This window comes from Cebidichthys violaceus, unplaced genomic scaffold (genome assembly GCF_023349555.1).
Source record: "Cebidichthys violaceus isolate CVI_PGR_0920_01 unplaced genomic scaffold, fCebVio1.0.p SCAF_7, whole genome shotgun sequence".
In the NCBI taxonomy this organism is placed as follows: Eukaryota; Metazoa; Chordata; class Actinopteri; order Perciformes; family Stichaeidae; genus Cebidichthys; species Cebidichthys violaceus.
In genome coordinates this window covers 322,798-343,882 of record NW_027176927.1, presented here as the reverse complement: position 1 = coordinate 343,882, position 21,085 = coordinate 322,798, and the positions used below count along the sequence as shown (strand labels likewise).

The 21,085-nt window shown below is 45.2% G+C and overlaps 1 protein-coding gene across 1 annotated transcript in view; it reads left to right on the top strand.

The window, feature by feature from the left end:
* Nucleotides 1–2,808: 2,808 nt before the first annotated feature.
* Nucleotides 2,809–21,085, top strand: part of agmo (alkylglycerol monooxygenase) — a 44,043-nt gene continuing 25,766 nt past the window's right edge. The window contains exons 1-4 of the mRNA XM_068736033.1: nt 2,809–3,287; nt 7,851–7,981; nt 8,251–8,402; nt 20,278–20,381. Coding sequence (XP_068592134.1) covers nt 3,168–3,287; nt 7,851–7,981; nt 8,251–8,402; nt 20,278–20,381 — 507 coding nt within the window. The 5' untranslated portion in view covers nt 2,809–3,167. The remainder of the gene's footprint in view (nt 3,288–7,850; nt 7,982–8,250; nt 8,403–20,277; nt 20,382–21,085) is intronic.

Here is a 21,085-nt window from a genome sequence, read left to right as displayed (position 1 = left end):
TTCCACGTCGTGTGCCTTTTGGGAGGAGCGGGCCTTGATTTGCTCTGTTGAGCACACCGTCTCAGACTCTACTGTACAGAATGTAAATTACGATGTCATTGAGTTACTGATCAAATCAAGTGCCAGGAAATCAAATTTGCCTCGCTAATATAAATGATCTGTAAATAATTCTCTGTATTGTCTTACCTTAACGATAGTTTTATACCCACTATTTCAGCTCTCGCAGTAATAAACACTGACAGTTGTTTGGTCGACACTTTTCTGCCTGGAGATGACATTTCTGTAAAACGAAATCTGAAATTAGCATTTTATTAAATCCTTTCGGGGACAGTTGCAGATCGAATAAACTTTAACCAATGGTAAATGGAATGCAACATGATTCAATAACTTTCTTTTCTTTTTTTTTACCCTCCCATCTGTGCAGCCATCCGTCCATGTGTGTGTGTTTGCATGAAGTGAAGCTGAAATGAATTAAACATTGCAGAGAGTGTAGAGCCGGTGACGGGGGGGGGGGGGGGGGGGGGTTGCATGCTAAGTTCACCTTAGCCTCGGGGCATGGGTCGGGACTCCTGCCAAGACTCGGGGAGAGAGAGAGAGAACCCGCAAAGGATCGGGTTCTGTTACAGAATCCAGTTGAAAATAATTTCTTGCCTCGATCTCGTCTTTCACCACATTGTGATTGTGCATTCTAATTTTTTTTTTTTTTTTGAGGAGGAGGAGGAGGAGGCACCTCATGCGGCATGTGAGGTTTTTTTTTATTTATTTCTTCTTCCCACCCCTCAAAGCAAACCACAGGGAAGACAGTGATCCTTTCTTCTCTGAAATGTACTGTCAAGCACTCGCAAAAAGCTGAGAAAAATCACTTCTACTGCTGAGCTTCAACAATCTAACAGACGAGAAGCTTTCCCCAATATAACTCACTGCTTGTTTAATAAAAACAACAACATCAAAGTATGCAAATTTAGCCCCAAAACCTTCAGTATGAGTCAGCTGTCTTGCTTTGACTCATGACCTACAGGCCAGTGTCAGAGAGTCATGTAAGTTCAATAACACTCTCTATCTTTAGGATCTCCGTGATTATCAAAGTCGTCAATGTCGGCGTTTTCTCTTACCAGAGATTTGACAGTGAACAGCACACAAGTTGAAATGTGTCAAAAGAAAACGTCAGGTGAGCATTCCTGCGGATTATGTATGGTTATCATTAAGCATGAATGTACACAAACGGGTAGAACCGTTCTGAACTATCACACCTTTAATCTGTCCTTGAATCCTCTCCGAAGCAGAGAGCAGGTATCAGGCTGCGTAGCGCCGGCTTCATATCTTTACGGTATCTAATTTGGCTTAATCTACTTTGCGATGGCTGACGAGACTTCCTTTATGGTCAGTTTCACCCTGGTCCCTTTGACCTTTGACCTTTGACAAACAATATGACGTTGTGTGTGTGTGTGTGTGTGTTGTGTGAGTGCAGAGGCACCATCTCAAGGCGGGCTGTTCTCATACAGCGATCGTAGCTATTCCTATAAAAAAATGAATGCACTGTAATTTACTGATATCCCACGAAAGCAAATTGTATGTAATCGACGTAATCATTAACCAGGAGGTATAAAACCGCAGAAACCTACGCTGGCTGGGCGGGAGGGGTCAAACAAAGGCGGGTCTTTCTCTCCCTGTGTGGAAGGAGAAGTCATCGTTGAGTCAATCGTCATAAGTAACGATAACTTCCCTAGTTATGTAAACCCGAACCATGAGCCTTTCCTAAACCTAACTAAGTAGTTCACGATATTTTCCTAAACCTAACTCTGTTGTTTCCTGTGAAGTTTATTTTGAAAAGCAGGTATGCATACAAACTTGCCTTTACAATCCGTACAACACCCTCCGTCCATGGACCGAGGGAAAAACCTGTTCAGTCAAAACCCAACACTAAGATATATCATTTTTGTTCATGAACATGAAGTTAACCGTCACAACCGTTGTGTTTCTTCATCAAAATGCCCGGTTGGTTGGCGCGTTCGGTTGTCAGAATCGAGATATATATTCCAACTATAGCGGAGTCGAGATCACGACCGTTAACGAATCACCGCGTTAACTGGTGACGTTCGTGCTCGTGGTTTGCGCGTAGCAACTAACTTAAATGGTTGGCGTAGATAATAAAAAGATGAGCCTGTGCTTAAAATTAATTAAAGGCTATTATGAGGATGCCTACATGTGACGCTTGTGTTCTCAACACTCGTGTTTTGAGTCTATGTCACGGTGTTAAGGCGCTCCGTACGTGACCTCGGACAACGTAGCTGGAAGAATCTAGTGACTTGTGGTGCTCATGATTTTTAATTCAACAATGTCATAGCTGTGCGTCATTCATAGCTACAGTAGATTATCAATTTGCCGCACGGCTAAAAAACACAATTAAAGCCATCATTCATTATTAAAGGACGTGAAAAAAACAAGTCTTTTGCTGGTCGACTTGTGACTTGCTCTTGTTTTTTTACCCGAATGTACGGACATAACAAGCATTTAAGTTATATGATTCACAAACATGTCATAAACAATGCCTTGACCTATTACAGAGCCACCCTGGAAGTTATTATTTAATCATAGTATTTCTATAAAAACACCTTCTTTTTTTTTTACACATAGTACTGAAAATGATCTTTGCTTTGAAATACCACACACTCGTATTAGATGATATCATATTAAAAAAGAAGTTTGGTATCACACGTCCCAACACCACCCAGAGAAACCACAAAACGCTGCAAGCTCTCGCGAGATAAAAGTCACACGGAACGGGTCACCAGTTGAAGCGCACAGCCTGACTGAAGATGACCTCGCCTCCTGTCATATAAACGAAGCAGGACTCTCGGGTAAACGGGCCACGAAGTGACTGTTCACCTTCTGCGTCAAACCGGCACTGGCACTGGCTTCCTGTGCGCGAGACGTTTTTTGGCAGCGCCGTCCAGCCCAAGCCCGCGAGCTCACTGACCTACTTAACCTGCAGCGGGAGAGAACAACAAGTGCGCGTAGAGGAGACTCTGTAAGGAACGCCCCCCCCCCCCCACTTCAGAGAGAGTTATTAAATACCTGCACAGGTAACAGGGACTCACCTGAAGCAGCGGTGCGCACGGTGCCGAGTGTGTGTGTGTGTGTGTGTGTGTGTGAGTGTGCGCGCGCCAATGGCTGAAGCTGTGGAGACCGACTTTTCGTCGGTGGGATTCCGGTCATTGTTTTTCATGCTGACGCCGAACGAATCATCCTATCAGAAGTTGGAAGATGTCCCTCAGTATGTGCAGCAGGTGGGTACACTTCTCGCTCACTAACAGCAGCGCGTGGCGGGTTCGCTGCGTGAGGCACCTCGGGGGACCTTTGCTGTCAACCCAGCAAGGGTGGAGGACGCAGTATCCTAAAACTAATAAAACCCACAGAAACATATAAAAGTGCTGCTTTTAATAGACCTCATGAAAACATGTTTACGAGGATCAACTCGAGCTGCAGAGATTTTAATTAATCGATAGTAATCGTTTTGATAATTGATCGTTGTAGTAACTTTTCGAGCATAATTAAAAGACATTCAAGCTGATAAAATGTGAACATGTGTTGCTTTTGTTTGTCCCATTTGCACCAGAGGAATGTAAAGTACATTTACTGAAGTAGCTACTGTACTAGAGTACACATTTCAGGTACTTGAGTACTTAAATTGTAAGCAGCTTTATACCTTAGTGTACTTTTTACTTCACAGCTTTAGTTACTTTTCAGATTACACTTTTTTTCACGTCCTTCCTGTCCTCGTATTTATAAATGTATGTCCCTCACACTGAAGGATGAAGTGTTCCTGTATGTCTCGGTACATAAAGTATTTCTTTTTAGAGATGATCATGATGATCTCCTAGAATATGATGCGTTACTGTAGAGTAAACCAGCCAACAGGATATAAAGGAGTTACTATGCAACGTGCACATTAATACTAATCCAGAAACATAATATACAATAGTAAAACATTGACATGGAGTACTTTAACTTTTCATACTTTAAGTGCATTTAACACTTTTACTTCAGTGAGGTTTTGGATGGAGGACTTTTACTGTATTTTTTAAAGTTTAATATTATTACCACTACTTCAATACATTATTTGTATTCATCTCTGAAATCATAATCTGAAATTATAGCAGGCTTTTTTTGTCAGTGCCTTTAGAGACAAAAGAATTCATCGATTTCATTGAGAAAATAATTGCTAGATTAATTGATAGTGCAACTGATTGCTGCGACCGTAGCGTCAACAGCAACGTACCGTTTGTGAAGAATTGTCGGTGTCATGCTTTAAAAATGGAAACCATTCGATGATGCAAATCCCCCAAACGTTTTTTTGATAGAACGGTTTGATGACTTATTTATTGAACTTATATTTTTCACTGATGCCCCTTGTTGTTGTTGTTGTTGTTGCACTTTGCTGCTGTAATATTTCCAAATGTCTCCACTGTGGGGATTATCTGATCTTAACTACAGATTATTAACAATATTGATTAACCGCTGATAGGCTTTACCATGTGGTTATTTAAAATAGACGTGTTTATTTTATATCGAATTAGCAGAAAACCTGCTGTATCGTGATATTAATCGTTATTGTGATATTTAATGACACAAAAAGAAGATTTGTCCATATCAAACAATACAAAAACCAGTTAAAAGCATATGTTCCTGTGATCTGGGAACTTTGACTAAGTCATGTAATAGTCAGACTTCAGATGTAACTACTACTGAATCATTTCCCACGTCTACTTGATGCACACTTTAACGATCCGCTTTGGGGTTTCGTCTGCTTCTTGCTGTCAGTTTACAGTGTCTCCGCTGCCGTTTACTGTGGCGAGCGTCTGGTGCAGGTTTGACGGCACGTGTTTTCTGCGAGGCTTTATGAGGCACATCAGGGGAAGGCGAACAATTACCCCCGCAGCAGGAGTCCCTATAACCCACTACCAAACGTGATTAAACAAATTTGTTATTGCTGCAGGGCTCGATGGTGGTAAAAGTGTGTGTGTGTGTGTGTGTGTGTGTGTGTGTGTGTGTGTGTGTGACTCAGCACTGTTTACAGTTTGTTTTTGTGTCATTAATTATTCTGCTCTCTGATCCCAACAGGCCACGTTAATTAGAAACAATACAAAAATCACAATCTTCTAATTTTAGAGTTGTTTGGAGTGATTGCTCCGTGGGTTGCTGCCAGGTCTCGGTGATTTTGAACGCAAACACAACATTGTCGTCAAGACAGCGGCGATGAAAGCGTATCGTCGGCCTGCTTGTCAGTCATCCGTGACCTTATAAAAAAAGGCTGTTTGGGGGGGGGGGGGGGGGTGCAGACATCTGGTCCGCAAATGTCTCGTTCCATGCAAGAAAATAAAATACAATTATTAGACGCCACAACAAACGGTCCGCACAGGACGCAAGAATGCTGCAGTATAAAATAGGCTTTCCTCAGTGTGATTTTTAGTTTATTTGTAGAAAGATACAAAACCCAGAGACGTTCTCAGTGCACGCAAGATCCAAAACACAACGGCTGAGGGTAAACTAGAGCGCTGCGGGGATGACGTAATGTTGTAGGCCAACCAGGAAGTTAGCGCCTCGCTGGTTCCCACGACAAAAAGCCTGTGGGGAACAAATGTTCATGATGCTTACACGTTGTGTTCAGCAAGATCATCTTCAGGATTTAAAACCAGTTTTTCTGATTTTTTTTTGAAGCGTTCGAAGCTAAAGGAGGTCTCATGTTCTAGTGAGGACGTTTAGTCGTCTCGTTTAGCCACTTGACCTTTTTTAAGACACGGAACAGCTTGAGGGGTATTTACTGATGTACTTTATGTCATGGAACAAAATGTAAAAATGTCTTCAGCTCGTGTTAAACCCAGACCTTTATTTCAGGCATCTAACCAAAAATATATATTCAAAAGAACACAATTACTTTGAGATAAGGGAAACGAAAATGCTAATTTTCTGTTTTTTCGTAGTATACTATTCAGCGATATCACTCTGAGACAGAGGACAAACACAGATGGAGGACAAATTACATGAAATACAGCGAAGAGAAAAAACAAAAAAACAATGGAGACAGTGTTGAAAACAAAGACGAGCCTTTTTTTTCCTCTCGCCTTCTTTTCTCGCACAGCATGAGAATCAACTTGCCCTGCTGAATAATTTTGCCCGGAGCTGTCGAGAACGCCGGGCTGCAGAGGTAAAACTATCTGCTAGACAGGAGAGGTGGAAAAAAAAAAAAAAAAGGAGGCAAAGGTTTTTTTTTGACCGGCGTCCACAATGATAATCTCTCTCAAGTCTCAGCGGGTCTGGAGGAGGTCTGGAGGAGGTCTGCCTGCGCCGCGAGCCCATTTGTTGGCTGCAGCTCTGCAGTCTGCTGCCAGATGTTGGGAGCGTTGCGTGTGATCGCAGGTCCCCGGTGGTGCTCTCGCCTCTGCTTGTGCGCACACACACACACACACACACACACACACACACTCACATCACACACCTGCATGTTAAAGTGGAGGCATTCACATGTGGATTATGCACACACATGCATGCACACTCCCTCTCACTTCCATTCACACACACACACACACTTCCTCCCTCCCCACCTGCAGATGTGCTCCTCAGCGGTCCCGTCACGTCCCTCATTCCTCGCTCTCGGCGGGGGCCATGTGTCCCAGTTAGAACCGGAGTCACTTGGTCAATGAGCGCCTTCAAGCTAAAGCTAACCAGCAGGTCTGACACGCCGCTGAAGTCGCACTCGTGACCTGTTTGCTAACCCCGTCCCTCGCTAATTTGTTCCATGTTTGACGGACCCATTAAGAGGTTATTACATGTTTCCAGCACAGCTAGAAACAGAGGCCTGTCATTGACTGTTTGCTTAGTGCGCACCATTTGTTTTGTCACAACTGGTTACTAAATGTAATCCATCCTTTTAACAACTTTTGGAAATTCAACACCTTTTTAATTTTTGTTTTTGCCACCAAAAAAAAAAAAAAAAAACTAAGGAAAAAAAGTAAAGCATGTGGCATCTTGTGCATAAAGAGTTGCTAACTTATAATGAAAAACGTTGAATGCACATTGGCCAGCCATAAGTTGGCAATACAGGAAAAATACTATCACGATTATTTTTGATAAAGAGCAACTTATTAATAACACTTAAAGGTTCCACCGCACTCAGCTTGGCGACTTGCTGAGCCGGCGGCTAGCAGCTAACGTCGCTAAAAGTGCAAACAGCGGTGCTGACAGAGCTAACGGCGTTGCACGCTAACAGTGCGGCTATGTCAACAAAGCAAGGAGAAGCTCAGATTCCAACAGAGGGAGAATGACTTCATGCTCAGGTAGACATAACTCCACTATCACAGCGGTTTGTTTGCTATATTAATGTCCTGAATGTCATATGGAGAACCTTTTAATTTAAGGTACTAATAGCAACAAAGTGAAGAACAATAATTACTACGCAGCCCTGGTTATTATCACCACAGGTTATCTGGATTGCCGACATCACGACAATCCAGGTTCACGGTGTGGTTTGTCAGCGCCGGTGTCTAAAGCAACCGATGAGATCATTTCTCCCTCCGGCGCAGCTCCGCTCGGACAAACGTTTGTGATCTCCGACCTGCCAAAGCGTCGCGGCTTCAGACCGGTTGCTTCAGATCGGTACAAGTGAAACAAACATCATGGATCACAAGACATGAAAGTGCTGCAGGCTGCCAAGACAAATATTCAAGCTCAACACAACCCACTAAAAGCAACAGTGGGCTTGAAACTGATTTGTTTTCACAGTTTGCAACAGTGCTGAATCATGATTCTCTCTCTCTCTCTGTGTGTGTGTGTGTGTGTGTGTGTGTGCGCAGGCCACTCCTTTCTTTATAGGGCTGATGGTGCTGGAGCTGGTGGTGGGCGTGCTGAAGACAGGATCCCCACTGGTCAGCATCAGTGACGGACTCACCTCCGTATCTTGTGGAATGATCTCCAGAATCCCACTGTGAGTGTTTCACTGTTGTGCTGTACGAAGTGATAGGATGGTTGTGCTATAGTTTCTGCTGAGGTGCCTTAACCCAACACATATTTCATTAGTTTTAAGAAATATTAAATATTAAACATGTTGCCCGTGCCGAAACGGAAGCAAGAGCACCGGGACAGTATTTAAAAAAAAAAAAAAACACGCACAAGCAAAGTGAACAGCGCAACTGCGACATGAACCGCATGTTGCGTGACACGTGCACGCTGTGGCCTGTCCGTCTCCTCCCTCAGGCTGTTCATGAGGAGCTGCGAGCTGACCGCTTACATGTTCGTGTGGAACCGGTACCGTCTGCTGGAACTGCCGTGGGACTCCGCCTGGACCTGGTGGCTCACCTTCGTGGGCGTGGACTTCTGCTACTACTGGGTGCACCGCTTAGCTCACGGTACCGGCACAAGACACTCACGCTGATGTACACACAACCCACAAAAGAAGGGACGTTCAGATGATACGTGTTGTCACTCCCTCCAGGAAATACACGACACCTTTAGTTCTTGTGTCGGTGGACCCAGTCAACGCCACCGCCGAACCGTTCAAACGCATTTCAACGTACGGAATAAGCTGGCATTCGCATTACACAAAAACTGATCGCAGGCAAAAATAGCGCCACGAAACCGTTAACATAAATAAACGCCGCCGGCTGCACACGACCCGGGAGGGAAACGAGCGCTTCGTTATCGCTTCAAATCTTAAATCTACAGAAACTTCCGCCGCTTCAAATGTCTTCTTTTAGGAGACTGAATGTGTCCCAGCACAACGTGGGATGTAAACATAGGTCCTATTGAGTGTCAATCCAAACAAATCAAGTTGTACAAATAATGATATGTAGTCAAGCGTGTTAAATACTGACGTAAATAATATTTATGGCACTATAAAAGTGTAGTTCATGAGAATTGTGGTCGTACTTTTGTTGGCAAGAGCTCGTTGCGCCGCATATTTTACAGAAACGGGTATTGGGTACATTCGTTTTTTTTAATTTTAAACTCATCCCAGAGTAAGAAACATTCACCTCTCTGTCCAACTTCATAAAGTTCGATATGACAGCTTTGAAGCTTGCTCCTTCTCGGAGCACTGTGGCCGTGGTCAGGTCGGATTCATGGTGTTTACTATGGATTTGAACGGTGACCACTTTTCCCGGTGGAAAAGTATTTCAATGTTAGTCTGCAGCATTATCATCTCCTCCACTGATCATACAAATACTCTTATTTCCTTCACAATATGGCCAACTGAGCATTTCATCCCATGTTTCGAAGACGGCTTCTGTGCTTTTTTTTTAACACATTTAAATTACAACGCTGATGGCGTCCGCTTCCTTTTTATTATGTGTCACTCAAACAAACAAAAAAAAAAACAAACTACAAAAGCCAGCTGAAGATAAATGGTTGCAAAATGTTGATTTAGTTGCCATCCCTGCAGGGAGGAGCACCGCTAGATAGCACACACACATCATGCTGTCCTGCACGTTGTGGAGGAAGCAATTATTTTTGAGTTACATGCAGCTGGTTTGAGAGCTCTGCAGATGTGAGAGGCCGGAGTCTCCAGAGGGCCGTGGTGGTCTCAACCCGGAGCTCCCACAGCAACGCGCTGGATACAGTCAAGGCGGCGAAAGCGGCGACGTCCTGCAGCATCGCCGTTGAAGCAGAAATAAAAAAAAACATGCACCGGATACAGTATTCCTACGGCAGTAGCTTGACGTCTCTTTTAGAGCTGACTCTTCCTGTATTTTTGCTGGGCCGATGCTCGTGCCAGATGCTCGGCTGCCACACCGGAAGAGAGGTATTTATTTGTGGCCTGCGCCGATGTTTATTTGTGTCGGCGGCACATCAAGCCGCCCGCCGCCTCGTCCGCATTGGTTTTGGCTGAAAGTCCAGAATGTGGCTTAACAGAAGCTGTGTTTGGAAACCGTCTCGCCGAAGAACCGGCCGACATGATTTCGAGGTGACTGAGAACATCAGCAGAGTTTGCCTTTTTAACACGCACTGGTGGTTCACTCTTACACTGTGATCTGTGGGCTTTAGCTTTTATTTGTATCTTTTTAACTGCTGAATCTGCTGTTTTCTCAGGAAGGTTTAATGGGGCTTTATATATTACTGTATGTACAAGACAAAGACCAAGGACATCACTGTGGTAGTGGTGCATTGGCATGAAAAATCAATACACGTAGCTGAGCACCCTTCACCCAAAATAATTAAATCCAAAGTCTGTCTGAATGTAAAGTAAGCTGGAAGTCAACTTGTTTAGAGCTCCAGTCAAACATTTTTAAAGATACCGGTAATAAACTCATTCTCATTTCCAAAAATGTAGCACTTTTGAAGCAAATTTTAAATGAGGATCTTTTCACATCAGGGACCCGGACCTGGATCCGAGTACACATGTACAGGTTTTTCTGTTGGTGACCTGGAGCCACGCGACTTCACCAACTGTAGTCACCATGATATGAACAGAAAACTGGAGGCCTGGAGGCCAATCAGTGGTGGACGTGAGATTTCGGTTCAGTTATTTTCATTAATTTAAACTTTACTATTAACTGTTAGGTGGCGTACAGTAGCTGGTTTGTGTCAACCCATTTCGGTGGTTGCCTGGAAACAATAACTTTGAAAGAAAAGACGCAGCAAATTGCAAAAAAAAAAAAGATGATAAAGTGTGATTGGGCGGTGCGCTTCACTTTTTCAACCTTCAAAATTTGACTAATTAGGACCTCAAACATTATTAAACACATATAAAGTGTGTCATTTAATTTCCTTCGTTTCGTGAAAGAATCTGGGGAGGATCCGATTATTTCAGTGTTGGATCCTGAACGATCATGTAAACGAAGCTCCGCACCAGGCTAATGTGTGTGTGTGTGTGTGTGTGTGTGTGTGTGTGTGTGTGACCATGTTTATAGGGTCACCGCTGTAATGTGTGTCTGAAGGAAGTGTGTGTGTGTTCCCGTCGTTGCCCTCATTGTCTGACGATGCAGAGGAGTGACGCTCACAGTCACAGTTTATTTTGTCAGAATTCTTTTATTTTTGAACTGCAGAATCATTTTTAAAAGTTCCACTTTCATTTCCTCTTCCACTAGCGTTGTTATTATGGAACATTGTGGGGTCGCAGATAATTCCCTGGTGCCGAGCGCCCGCAGCGCTCACTCAGGGTCTTAAGTCTTTTCCGCCTTGTTACCAAAGTGGAGCGGCTCTCCCTCGACCGCAGGACGGGCCCGGCACGGCCCTCACTCGTCACTCTGGTCAGCCGAGGTCATCTCGGGTCAACTGCAGCAAGGTTCAACAAAAATCTTCCGAGCGTGTGGGATGGATGTTTCCTATAACGAAGCACTGAGGAATGAGACAGCTGCAGGATGCGGGTTGAAAGTGTTTTTCAGCAGTTTAACGAGTGTCAAATTGTCATGTAACGCTGCTTTTGGAGTCTTTTTTTATTACGCTCATGTCTTGGAATGATTTTTGCCGTTTCTTGCCTCAGAACAGCAGGAACACTGCATCTATAATCCTATTGTGTCAGAACATATGAGCTATAAATCTCAATATTGCGTAATAAGGGACAGATTACAATAGAAAACTGTAAAATGAGGCAAAAATTACATCCTCTGCTGGGAAATACGAGCCCTTATTAGCCCCAGTGTAGAATATCATTTTCGGTTTTATGGCCCTTTTTTCTTTTTTGGTAGTTTCCCTCATGACTTCCACATGAAAGGACAGCTCAAAGATAATTAAATGGAAAGTGCTTTGAAAGGCCTTCAGCCTGTGCTGGTGCCATCTTTCCCGAGGAGACATTCCCACTTGGCATCGCTCTTGCCAGACGCTGTGATCTTGGAGATAACAACAGATTAAAAGAGAAATGAGCCGCCTCCGTCCGCAGCCATTCGGATGACATTTAGGATTCTGCATTGACAGGTATGTTATAGCGACTAGGAAGGTGCACTCAGGAGAGCCCAGATCTCTGCCAGGTGTGTCTGCAAAGACGACTGCTGTATTGTGTGATCGAATGAATACGACCCGCAATTGGTAAACTGCCCGTCTAGACACGTATGAGCTGTAAGGTGTCGTAAAACACACTTCATTCAAACTTAAAGACGATCGGCTCGAAGTCGTCGTATTAGACGTCACGTTTTTGACAGCGACGTACTCAGCAGCGACAGCGATGTGTGTGTGTGTGTGTGTGTGTGTGTGTGCGTGTAGCAGTAGCTCCGCTAGCTGTTTCCTGCTAGCTGTCTTTCCTCACTGTGAGTAGAAGCTCAGCTGAGTCATCACCAGCGGCACCTACCGGCCGGCGGTTAAGAGTAGTGAGTAAGGGCAATAAAAGGTGTTTAGAGAAAGTGTGAGTCACCGGAACCACGAGAGGTCCTTAATGGATCCATGGATTAGTCGTGGACAGACACTCACTCACTCACTCACTCAATCACTCACACACACGCGACCGAGCGCATGATCCTCCTTGCGTAGATGAAAGGCTTGTGACTGGATCCCGCTTCGTGGCCTTTGTCTCGCATTAGGTCCGCAGACAAACACGAGTCGTGGTTCAAGTTGAGGCAAATCTGGCTCCTCAAACATTTGAATGACCTTTGTGCACACACACACACACACACACACACACACACACACACACACACACACACACTCCAATGAAGTGGTTGTTTATCTAAACTCTAGATATCCACATTTGTTTAAACTCTTTGGTGCATGTCCCAGAATCGATGCGCTGCAGCTTTAGCGAGCCCTTGTTTAATAATTATCCGTTTTTGTTTTTGGAAAAAAAAGAAGCTGGAAGTGTTCAGTTGCTGACAGATTGCTAGAAAGTATATCTCCCCTAACCGCTGAAACAATATGACCCTTGCTACACATTTAACCACCTTTTGTAAACACATTGGTTTAATAACTCGGTGACGGACAAGAATAGAAGACAAATTCCAATTTCGCCCACATTTTGTCTGCTGCCGTCCTCGCCGGGGGAGGGGGGACTCGGGTTCGGATGCGGCCGTGATGTTGACAGTCCTGTTGATTCTGTTTATTCTAACCTCGTATCGCGAGCGCCACTAATAGCAGCTCTGCTCTCGGGGCGGCATCTATATCCAGGCACGGCAGCCGAGGCTGAGGCCATTAATCAGCCAGTCAGCTGTCCGTGCTCTGATTATATGTGAGGTAATGGAGTTACGCTGCAGTCGTCTCACCGCACACCGGCGGCTCTGTGTTACGCTTTTAGCTCTGAAACATCGGAGCATTGAAAGTTACTGTGCGATGTTATCGTTACCTCCTTGATCCGACCAATCGCAAGCGACAGATAATTGTAGTAATTTTGCTATTGAGGCTTTCGGGGGGGGGGGGGGTCTGAAGTGTCAATCAAGGGTATTTTGCACACTGCCCATTAGTGCAGAAAGATGACGGTCATGAGAGGCAACACGAAAAAATCTTTCGTTTAGAGCTTCAGCGACGAATCGATGTGACCGCTGCTACGACGCGCGTTTACAAAACCGACCGACCGGAAACTCAAAAATCAGCATTTCACATCTCTCATCCCCCTTTTAAGATTCCTCGAAGCGTAGCATTGCCAAGCGCTACAGCCAAGAGTTGTCAGTTGTTTAATTACATTTTAGGAATGCCACGGTGACAAAATGTTCCCGTCGGTGAATAGACTCATGACGTCAGCAGTGCTACAGATTAAACTCCGAACATCTTACAAGAACAGATGACGCTCACTGCCCGTACAGTGCTTACTGGGATCTGTTACGTCGGTTGGCTGCGTGTCACCGACTGCCTTGTTGACTCCATCAGGTCTCCTATTGGAATTAAATGCCGAATAAGCACTTTTGGGCTTTTTTCGCCGTGAACCCCGAATCCTCCGCCGTTGTCTTGTCTGTCAACTCTCTCTTGTCCCGTGATAAGTGCGTTCTGCCGCTGCCGTACAAAGCAGACACTTTAACTTTGTCGTTGTCATTCCACATTCTATAAATGCCTTCCAGCGGCATGTTGTTTGCATTTGTCGGGTGGTGTTAGAAAACAGCCGGAAGCCACTAAACCTCCGCCCTCCTGTGCCTCCAGTCTGTACATTAGTTTCTACGTCTTTTGTCCAGCCGATTCTTTCTTGCCACTTAATTATTTCCTGTGACGCCTGTTTTGCCTTCATATCCTGATTGTTTCCCCGTGTTGCCTGTGATCCTGAATGTCTGATTTTGACGGGAACGTTCACTTTAAAATACAGCAAATGAACATCAGGAAGGTGGCGGCCACAAAAGCGAGTGAAAAGTGAATATTTCGATGAGGTTAGAGTGAATTGTGGCGCTGGTGAAATGTGTTGTTTCAGGCCATCTATGAAGGCACGTATGGACGGGAGGATATGCACCTTACGACATCCTCTGTATCTGCTGTGTCCACACACCCCTCCCGCTCCTTTTTGGCCTTGCAGACAGCAGCAGTTGTTAAGACAAACAGATGTGCTCAGCACTCCTCCGCTGTCCTCCGTCCCCGAGAGGACGCAGACGATGTGGATGTTATTGTTTAAAGAGGAGCTCCTCTGGGCGGTGTGGCAGGGTGGAACGGGGGGGGGGGGGGGGGGGGGGGGGGGTGTTAACCTGTCCGGGGCTCCATAAATCTTCACGTTGACGCCGGGTTCCTGGCCCGGTGCAGGTTGCAGGGGGGGGGCCGACAAAAGAATCCAGGAGCCCCCCTGCTTGGTTTGCCGGTTGTGTCGGCGCGGTTTGGTCAGGATGTGGGGGTCTGGCTCACGGCAGCAGAGGAGACCAAGTGAAAGGCCTCATGGGAGGCAGAGATAACATCCACAGTGATCTAGAGGTCACCGGCTCTCGCTCTCTGTCTGCTGCTCTGTGCGATGAAAGAGAGAGAGAGAGAGAGAGAGAGAGAGAGAGAGAGAGAGAGAGAGCGACCGGTCTGACTGAACCGAGACATCACAAAGGGATCACGTCCACAGGGCCCGTGTGAGCAGCTTTTAAACAAAGTGAGGAAAAGAAGAGCGTGTCACGACGGGCGAGAGGGTCTCTGAGCTCAGCAGAGGCCTCAGTCCAGTCTGACTGCTGCCCTCGTGTGCTCCCCTCGCTGCACGGAGAGGCTTCCCTCCGTCAACAGCCGACGGACGGGGAGGAGATCTCTCCCCCCCCCGCTGAGGACAAACGTCCACTGTTTGGAGGGATGAAGTGTGAACATGAAGGATGAATATGAGCGGTCATTAGGGGGTGCGGGAAAAAAAGGTTCCTGGAATTGCTCCTCTGCTGGAGTGCTTATTTTTTTGGGGGGTTTTCTCGATTAGTCAGAAAGAGACAGTTAGAAAGACGCTCGCTTGCTGTGGAAGATTTACAAGGCCTACATGACAGGGCTGTCCTCGAACAAAACAATTCTTGTACTGGACTAATCAATTAGTTGATTTAATTCACAGATCTGTAAAGCTTCAACACAATCACACAAAAGCACCACTTGAAAATGCATAAAAATGCATAAAATAAGTCACTGATTGACTAAAGACAAAAGACCAAAATCGACCGCTTAGACGCCTAAAAGGTGGCAGCGCGACACGAAAACGAATCAAGCAAAGAAATGAAGTGAAATACGCGTTTTATATGTTTTTCTTACTATGTATTTACTGTGTCATAATATCATTTTGGAATGGACAATATGTCTCCTTTGCGGAACAGAAAATGTTCCCCCGCAACACAAACAGCTCCGTTGTTAAATACAAAAAGCTACATAACTGCTCTTTTAACGAGTGTTTTTCATTTTCAGTAAATGCATACTTAAAAGGGAAAAGCATATTACAATCGGTGTTATATTTCACTTTATTTCTTTGTTTTGATTAGTTTTTATACAGGCATTTTTACATTTTCCATAAACTCTTGAGTTCTTATTGCATAAAACATCAAATCTATCTGGATTACTTCTTTGTTTTTGCAACAGAGGGAGAAAGAATCAAGCAGCTTTATATCTAGTGCTTTGGATTTCAGCTAGAATTAACATAATTGCGAATACAATCAATTAAAATAGAATGTTGTTCATCTTAAAATACGATAGAAAAGCCATTTTTACGTCCCCCTTCACTTTTTAAACGCAGTTTTTACGCCCTGTTTGTGGGAGCTGTAAGTGGGCCTGACCACGGTTAGTGTGTTTAGTTTAGTGTGTGTGACTGAGCCGCGTGGACAGCATGAAGTATGGCAGCGGCAGAGGGGGAGTCGGCCGACCGTCCCACCGAGTCCGGCCCTCCGTGTTTGAGTTGGCAACCCCATCCGAGAGCCCTCCGATCCAAAAACGCTGGAGGGGCCTGTTCACGGGCCGTTACCCCGGCGATTGACGGGTCGGCCCACCGCTCGGGAGGGCGGCACATGAAGGACGCCGCCGGGCGGTGCCAGGAGTTTTTGACGCCGAGGGTGACGATCTGGCAGCTGATTGATGTGAACGTGAAAGCATTCTCGTAAAGGTTTTTGTTGAAGAGAGTGGATTCCGCCCCCCCCTCCTCGTCCTTCTCTGATTATTTTTCATACTTTCTTTTTATGGCAGCATCATCGAGGAACAGATTGATCGTTATCGGCACTCGCTACAGCTGCGTCCACGGAGCTCCACGGGACTTTGCCTCCTTGCGTTTATCCCACTCCGGTTGTATAAGCACCGCTCCTGACGTGGCTGAGGTGGACGTAAACAGACTCCGTTAGAGTCTAACTCGGTCGCGTTAGACGTGACTGATGATGACTTATAGGCCTTGATTACGTGTCACGATATATAATTCAGCGGTGGGAGCTGAAAATCGGGGAATTACATCAACATGCTGCCAGACCTCTACTCGCAGCCGGCGGTGAATGCCAGAACAATGAGGCTGATTTTGGTGGCGCGGGGTTTGGTGTTGCAGGAGACCATGTAAACAATAATACATGACGATATCAAAAGGGATATATCTATAAAGCATCGTATTACAATGCTTATACTTCAGCCGCTCGCAATAGGAACGATTTTAAACTTTTGGGGGCTGAGGAACATTTTCCAATTTTCTACCGTTTTCACTCTTAGATGCCATTGGAACTATTTGTATTCACCATCGTGTATTCATTTCGTCATATTTAGCGAGTTCAGGCTCAGCGACGATGTGGACTGACTCAACTATTTCTCCACATTTGCCAGATAGCTAGATGGTTAGATGGCTAATACGTCAAGCTAAGCTGCAGTAGGTTTGTTGTACCCTGAAGTGACCGATTCAAGACTAGAAGGTTGGCGGTTCAAGCCTGAGCACCCACTGTCTGCAAGCTGAAGTGTCCTTGAGCAAGACGCTAAACCCAGTATGCCAACAATTTCCAGTTCGTCGGTTGCATTTTGTTGGACGCAAACCTTAACTTTGCACTTTGACCTCCTCCTTTGAACGGTTTAACGTTGCTCAAACAAAGTTGCACTACTTCCACCTTTTTTGTTCCACACAGACTGCCACAGAGGTAAACATCAACATAATGTTTTAGGGATTTGGATGAGAGACTTAACTGCTGTAGTTTTTGAGCAGAGTCTCGTGTAATGCGTCCAAACTGTCCGTCACCTGATTAGCGTGCGCTCATGCTTGCTGTTCCTGAGAAAGGGTGAGTTGAGGGCTCGCTGGAGGCCAGATGGAAGTGCCGTCCTCAGCGTTTTCTCCGCTCTTGCTGGGAACGCGGGCTCTGTGGCATTGGTTCTCACCATTAACGGGGCTTCCCTCCTGAATAGGCCCTGCCAAACTATGCAGCGTCCCGCCGAGTCCAGAGATGAGGACATGGGCTTGCAGTGAAGCCTAGCGGTTCCTACTTCCTATCAATGACAAGAAGCATCAATCTTAGCTCGCCCTTAGTCCTGGACCCTGCCAAGCATGATTCCAGTGAGGAAGGAAAAAAAGCAAAAAGAGACTCAGGCTGCTGGAATTAAACAAAGGCTGGATTATCCTCTCAATATGTCTCTTAGCAGGACAGTTCATCTCCGAATCCCCCACGGTGCGCAGCGGAAGAAACTTCAGAATTTTAGTGCTCGACTGTCGTAGATGCAGTCAGACTTCTCTTCTCTTTTCAATTCTTCTTACCTCTCTCCTGTCAGACTCATGCCTTGTCTGCAGACCGTCTGTCAGTTGTGTTGAGAGGGAAAATAAAGTTTGAATTAAAGTCCGACCCTGTTGCTTCCATTTAAAATCAATCCAAAATACACCATTTAACACTGTGTGCGTGACGCGTCCAAAAACATTCCCCCGTGACATTTATTCACTCACACCTGCTTAGAACCCAGCAATAACCCTGTTAAGTAACGGAGGTGTGGAGCGTTGCTCGGGAGCGGTAGTTTGCTCTGGGAGCGCCTCGGGGGTTTCCCCAAACGCTTGAGGAAGTCCACCTCAGTTTCAGTGATTGGAAAGGTGTTCGGGACAGGTCGCGGTGCTGCTCTGCACACCTTCAGCGCTCGGCAGCGTGTTTGTTCAGGTGCGGCGGATCATCGGACCGCTGGGATGTTTGACTCCCTGCTGTTATTAAACACAGAGAGAGAGAGAGAGAGAGAGAGAGAGAGAGAGATGTGGCTTTCGAAAGATATTCTCAAAATAGAATGTCGTAACCTCACATTTGGCAAAGCTATTTGTGTTTGTGCTTGAACACTGTGACCATATGAACACCAGCGGCGTGGACTCGACCCAATTTGGACTCGAGTCAGAAATGTGATGATTTAAATCGGACTTGACAAAATATAAAATGCTCAACTTTTGACCAATTACTTGTGACTTTTGGGGCTTTTGACTTGAAAATACTTGAAACCTTCCCCCCGAGCCCCAAAATTATACAATTTGTGATCCAAGAAGCGCGCCGTGAATCAATTAATTTTCCTCCATTCACTGAATCAGCTCTTGTTGACACTGTTCATTCCAAGCAAGTCAACACTTAATTCCCCAGATCCAATTAGTTGGAACCGATCGGACGGCATCCAATCAACTTGCAGGAGAGAACCATGAAGAACAAACGTTACTTCACTGAGCTGCAGTTGGGAAAAATGGTACCAAAGATAATTTCATTGTCGTACAAAATCAAACGAGTTGCAAATTACAGATGGAGTTGCAAATAGCATTATTTTTTGGTGAAAAGTGCATTATGACTGGTTTAGGACTCGACACTCAAAGTTTAGGAGTAGGGACTTTGTCATTTTGAATTGAAATGTGCTCATTAACATCGATACCGCTCCCACATCTGTGCGGTAAATATGAAGCTACATACAAGAGACGGTTAGCTTAGCAGCAATGAATGAAAACAGGGCGAAACAGCTAGCCAAGTACTGTTTTCATCCTTTTAAGCTAAGCTAAGCTAATCTCCTAGCTATAGCATCATCTTTACCGTACAGACATGAAATTGGTAACCATCTTATGGTCCTCATCAGAAAGCGATTAAACGGATTCCCAAAATGTTTAACTACTGAAAGGCACTTTGGATGATAAAAACCTATTAGATAAAAATTAAAAATGCATCGTCAACAAGCCAAAACTAAGCTTGTGGCATGCAAGCACGGGGACACGCATGCATGCATGCCATGTGTAATAATACAAGTTTAATTGCTTGATAATTGATCCCTTAATCACAAATCCCATCACACAAGGCATAAAACTTAAACTCCATTTAATAACTTTGGCTGCTTTCTTTTATTGCAACAAGTACACCACTATACGTAGTCTATACGGGGCTGTGTGGTTCTGCAATATTTGAAGGTTACTGTTCTCTCTTGTACGGCAGCAGAGGCCAAAGTGGCCGGGAGGTGCCAAAAAGCACAGACTAGACGGGGTGGTCCGGAAACGGCCCGGAGATCCAGTGAAACTTAACAAGCATGTTCCCTTTGGATGTTAAAATGAAGTGTAACACAGATATTAATGTAGCAAGTATCACAACACAGCAGAGGAATGTAAACTGGAGCACTGGGACATCAGGCTGGACGCTAACCAGCTGCAGCCGAATACCCCCCTCCTCTTCCTCTTCCTCCTCCTCCTCCTCTTCCTCCTCCAATGGCCTCAAGCCTCGGCCTTTCATCGCGGCTGGCCAGGAGCGAGACCCAAATGGCTCCTTCTGGGGATGAAAGTGTCTCGTTACTCATCTGGGGGGAGGTTGATTGTTGAGATAAATCACTTGTGGTGATGTAAAAGCAGCTGAATGTGTGTGAGAGTTCAAGCCTCGTGTATGAATCTCACGCTGCCGTTTTCGCTCTGTCACACATTAATGAGCAGGTTGATTGAAGTGATAAACTCAAAAAGAGACTCGTGGACTCTTGTTTTCATTCTGTATCTTTGTGTACATTTTTCTCCAGAGGTGTCCATCATCTGGGCTTCTCACCAGGTTCACCACAGTTCAGAGTACTACAACCTCGCCACCGCCCTCAGACAGTCCCTCACCCAGCAGTTCACATCATGGGTAAGATATTATTCATTCTGTCAAAAGATAATTCTGTTAATTGTTATTATTGTCAACATGGAGCCAAGTAGTGTCTCTGTAGCCAAACAACTGATACATCTTATCCCTCTGTGCACATTTTCGGATTCTGGAACTGCCTCGGGGTGTTGGATCCATACCTGGCCTTGTTCCTGACTCTGGCTGCTTAAAGTAGCGGTAGCAAGTTTTATTGTGTTTAGGGAGCTTTTAGTGTCGCTTTGTGAGGCGTTTCATCTGGGAACTATTTTCTTTCTTCCAAACGACACCTGCCAACTGTATCACCACAGAAGGAGAAGACGGAGACGTTAAAAATGAAAATGTCCTCCACGTCGGTTGAGCTGCAGTGTTAGCTAGCTCAGTGGTGCTAGGTGAGCTATATAGAGCAATATAGAGCGCACGAGCTTCCTTCTGCGCGGTGATGCGGGTGTAGTTTGGTAGAAAGGAAATGGTTCCTACATGAAACCGCTCACAACAAGATCTGTGGATTATCTTGGGTCACGATTGCTGGAAAGAGACATTGCTCTTGGTGTTTTTTAAACGGAGTTATTTTGGCGCTTTGAGCGCCACACAAGCCGAGTTGCCATCTCGTTCCGTTATATTGGAAGGCAGACATCTCTACGGCCCATACCTCCAAAACTATACCAAAACTATTGATTGATAAAGGAAAAATATGTCATCTTTTGGGG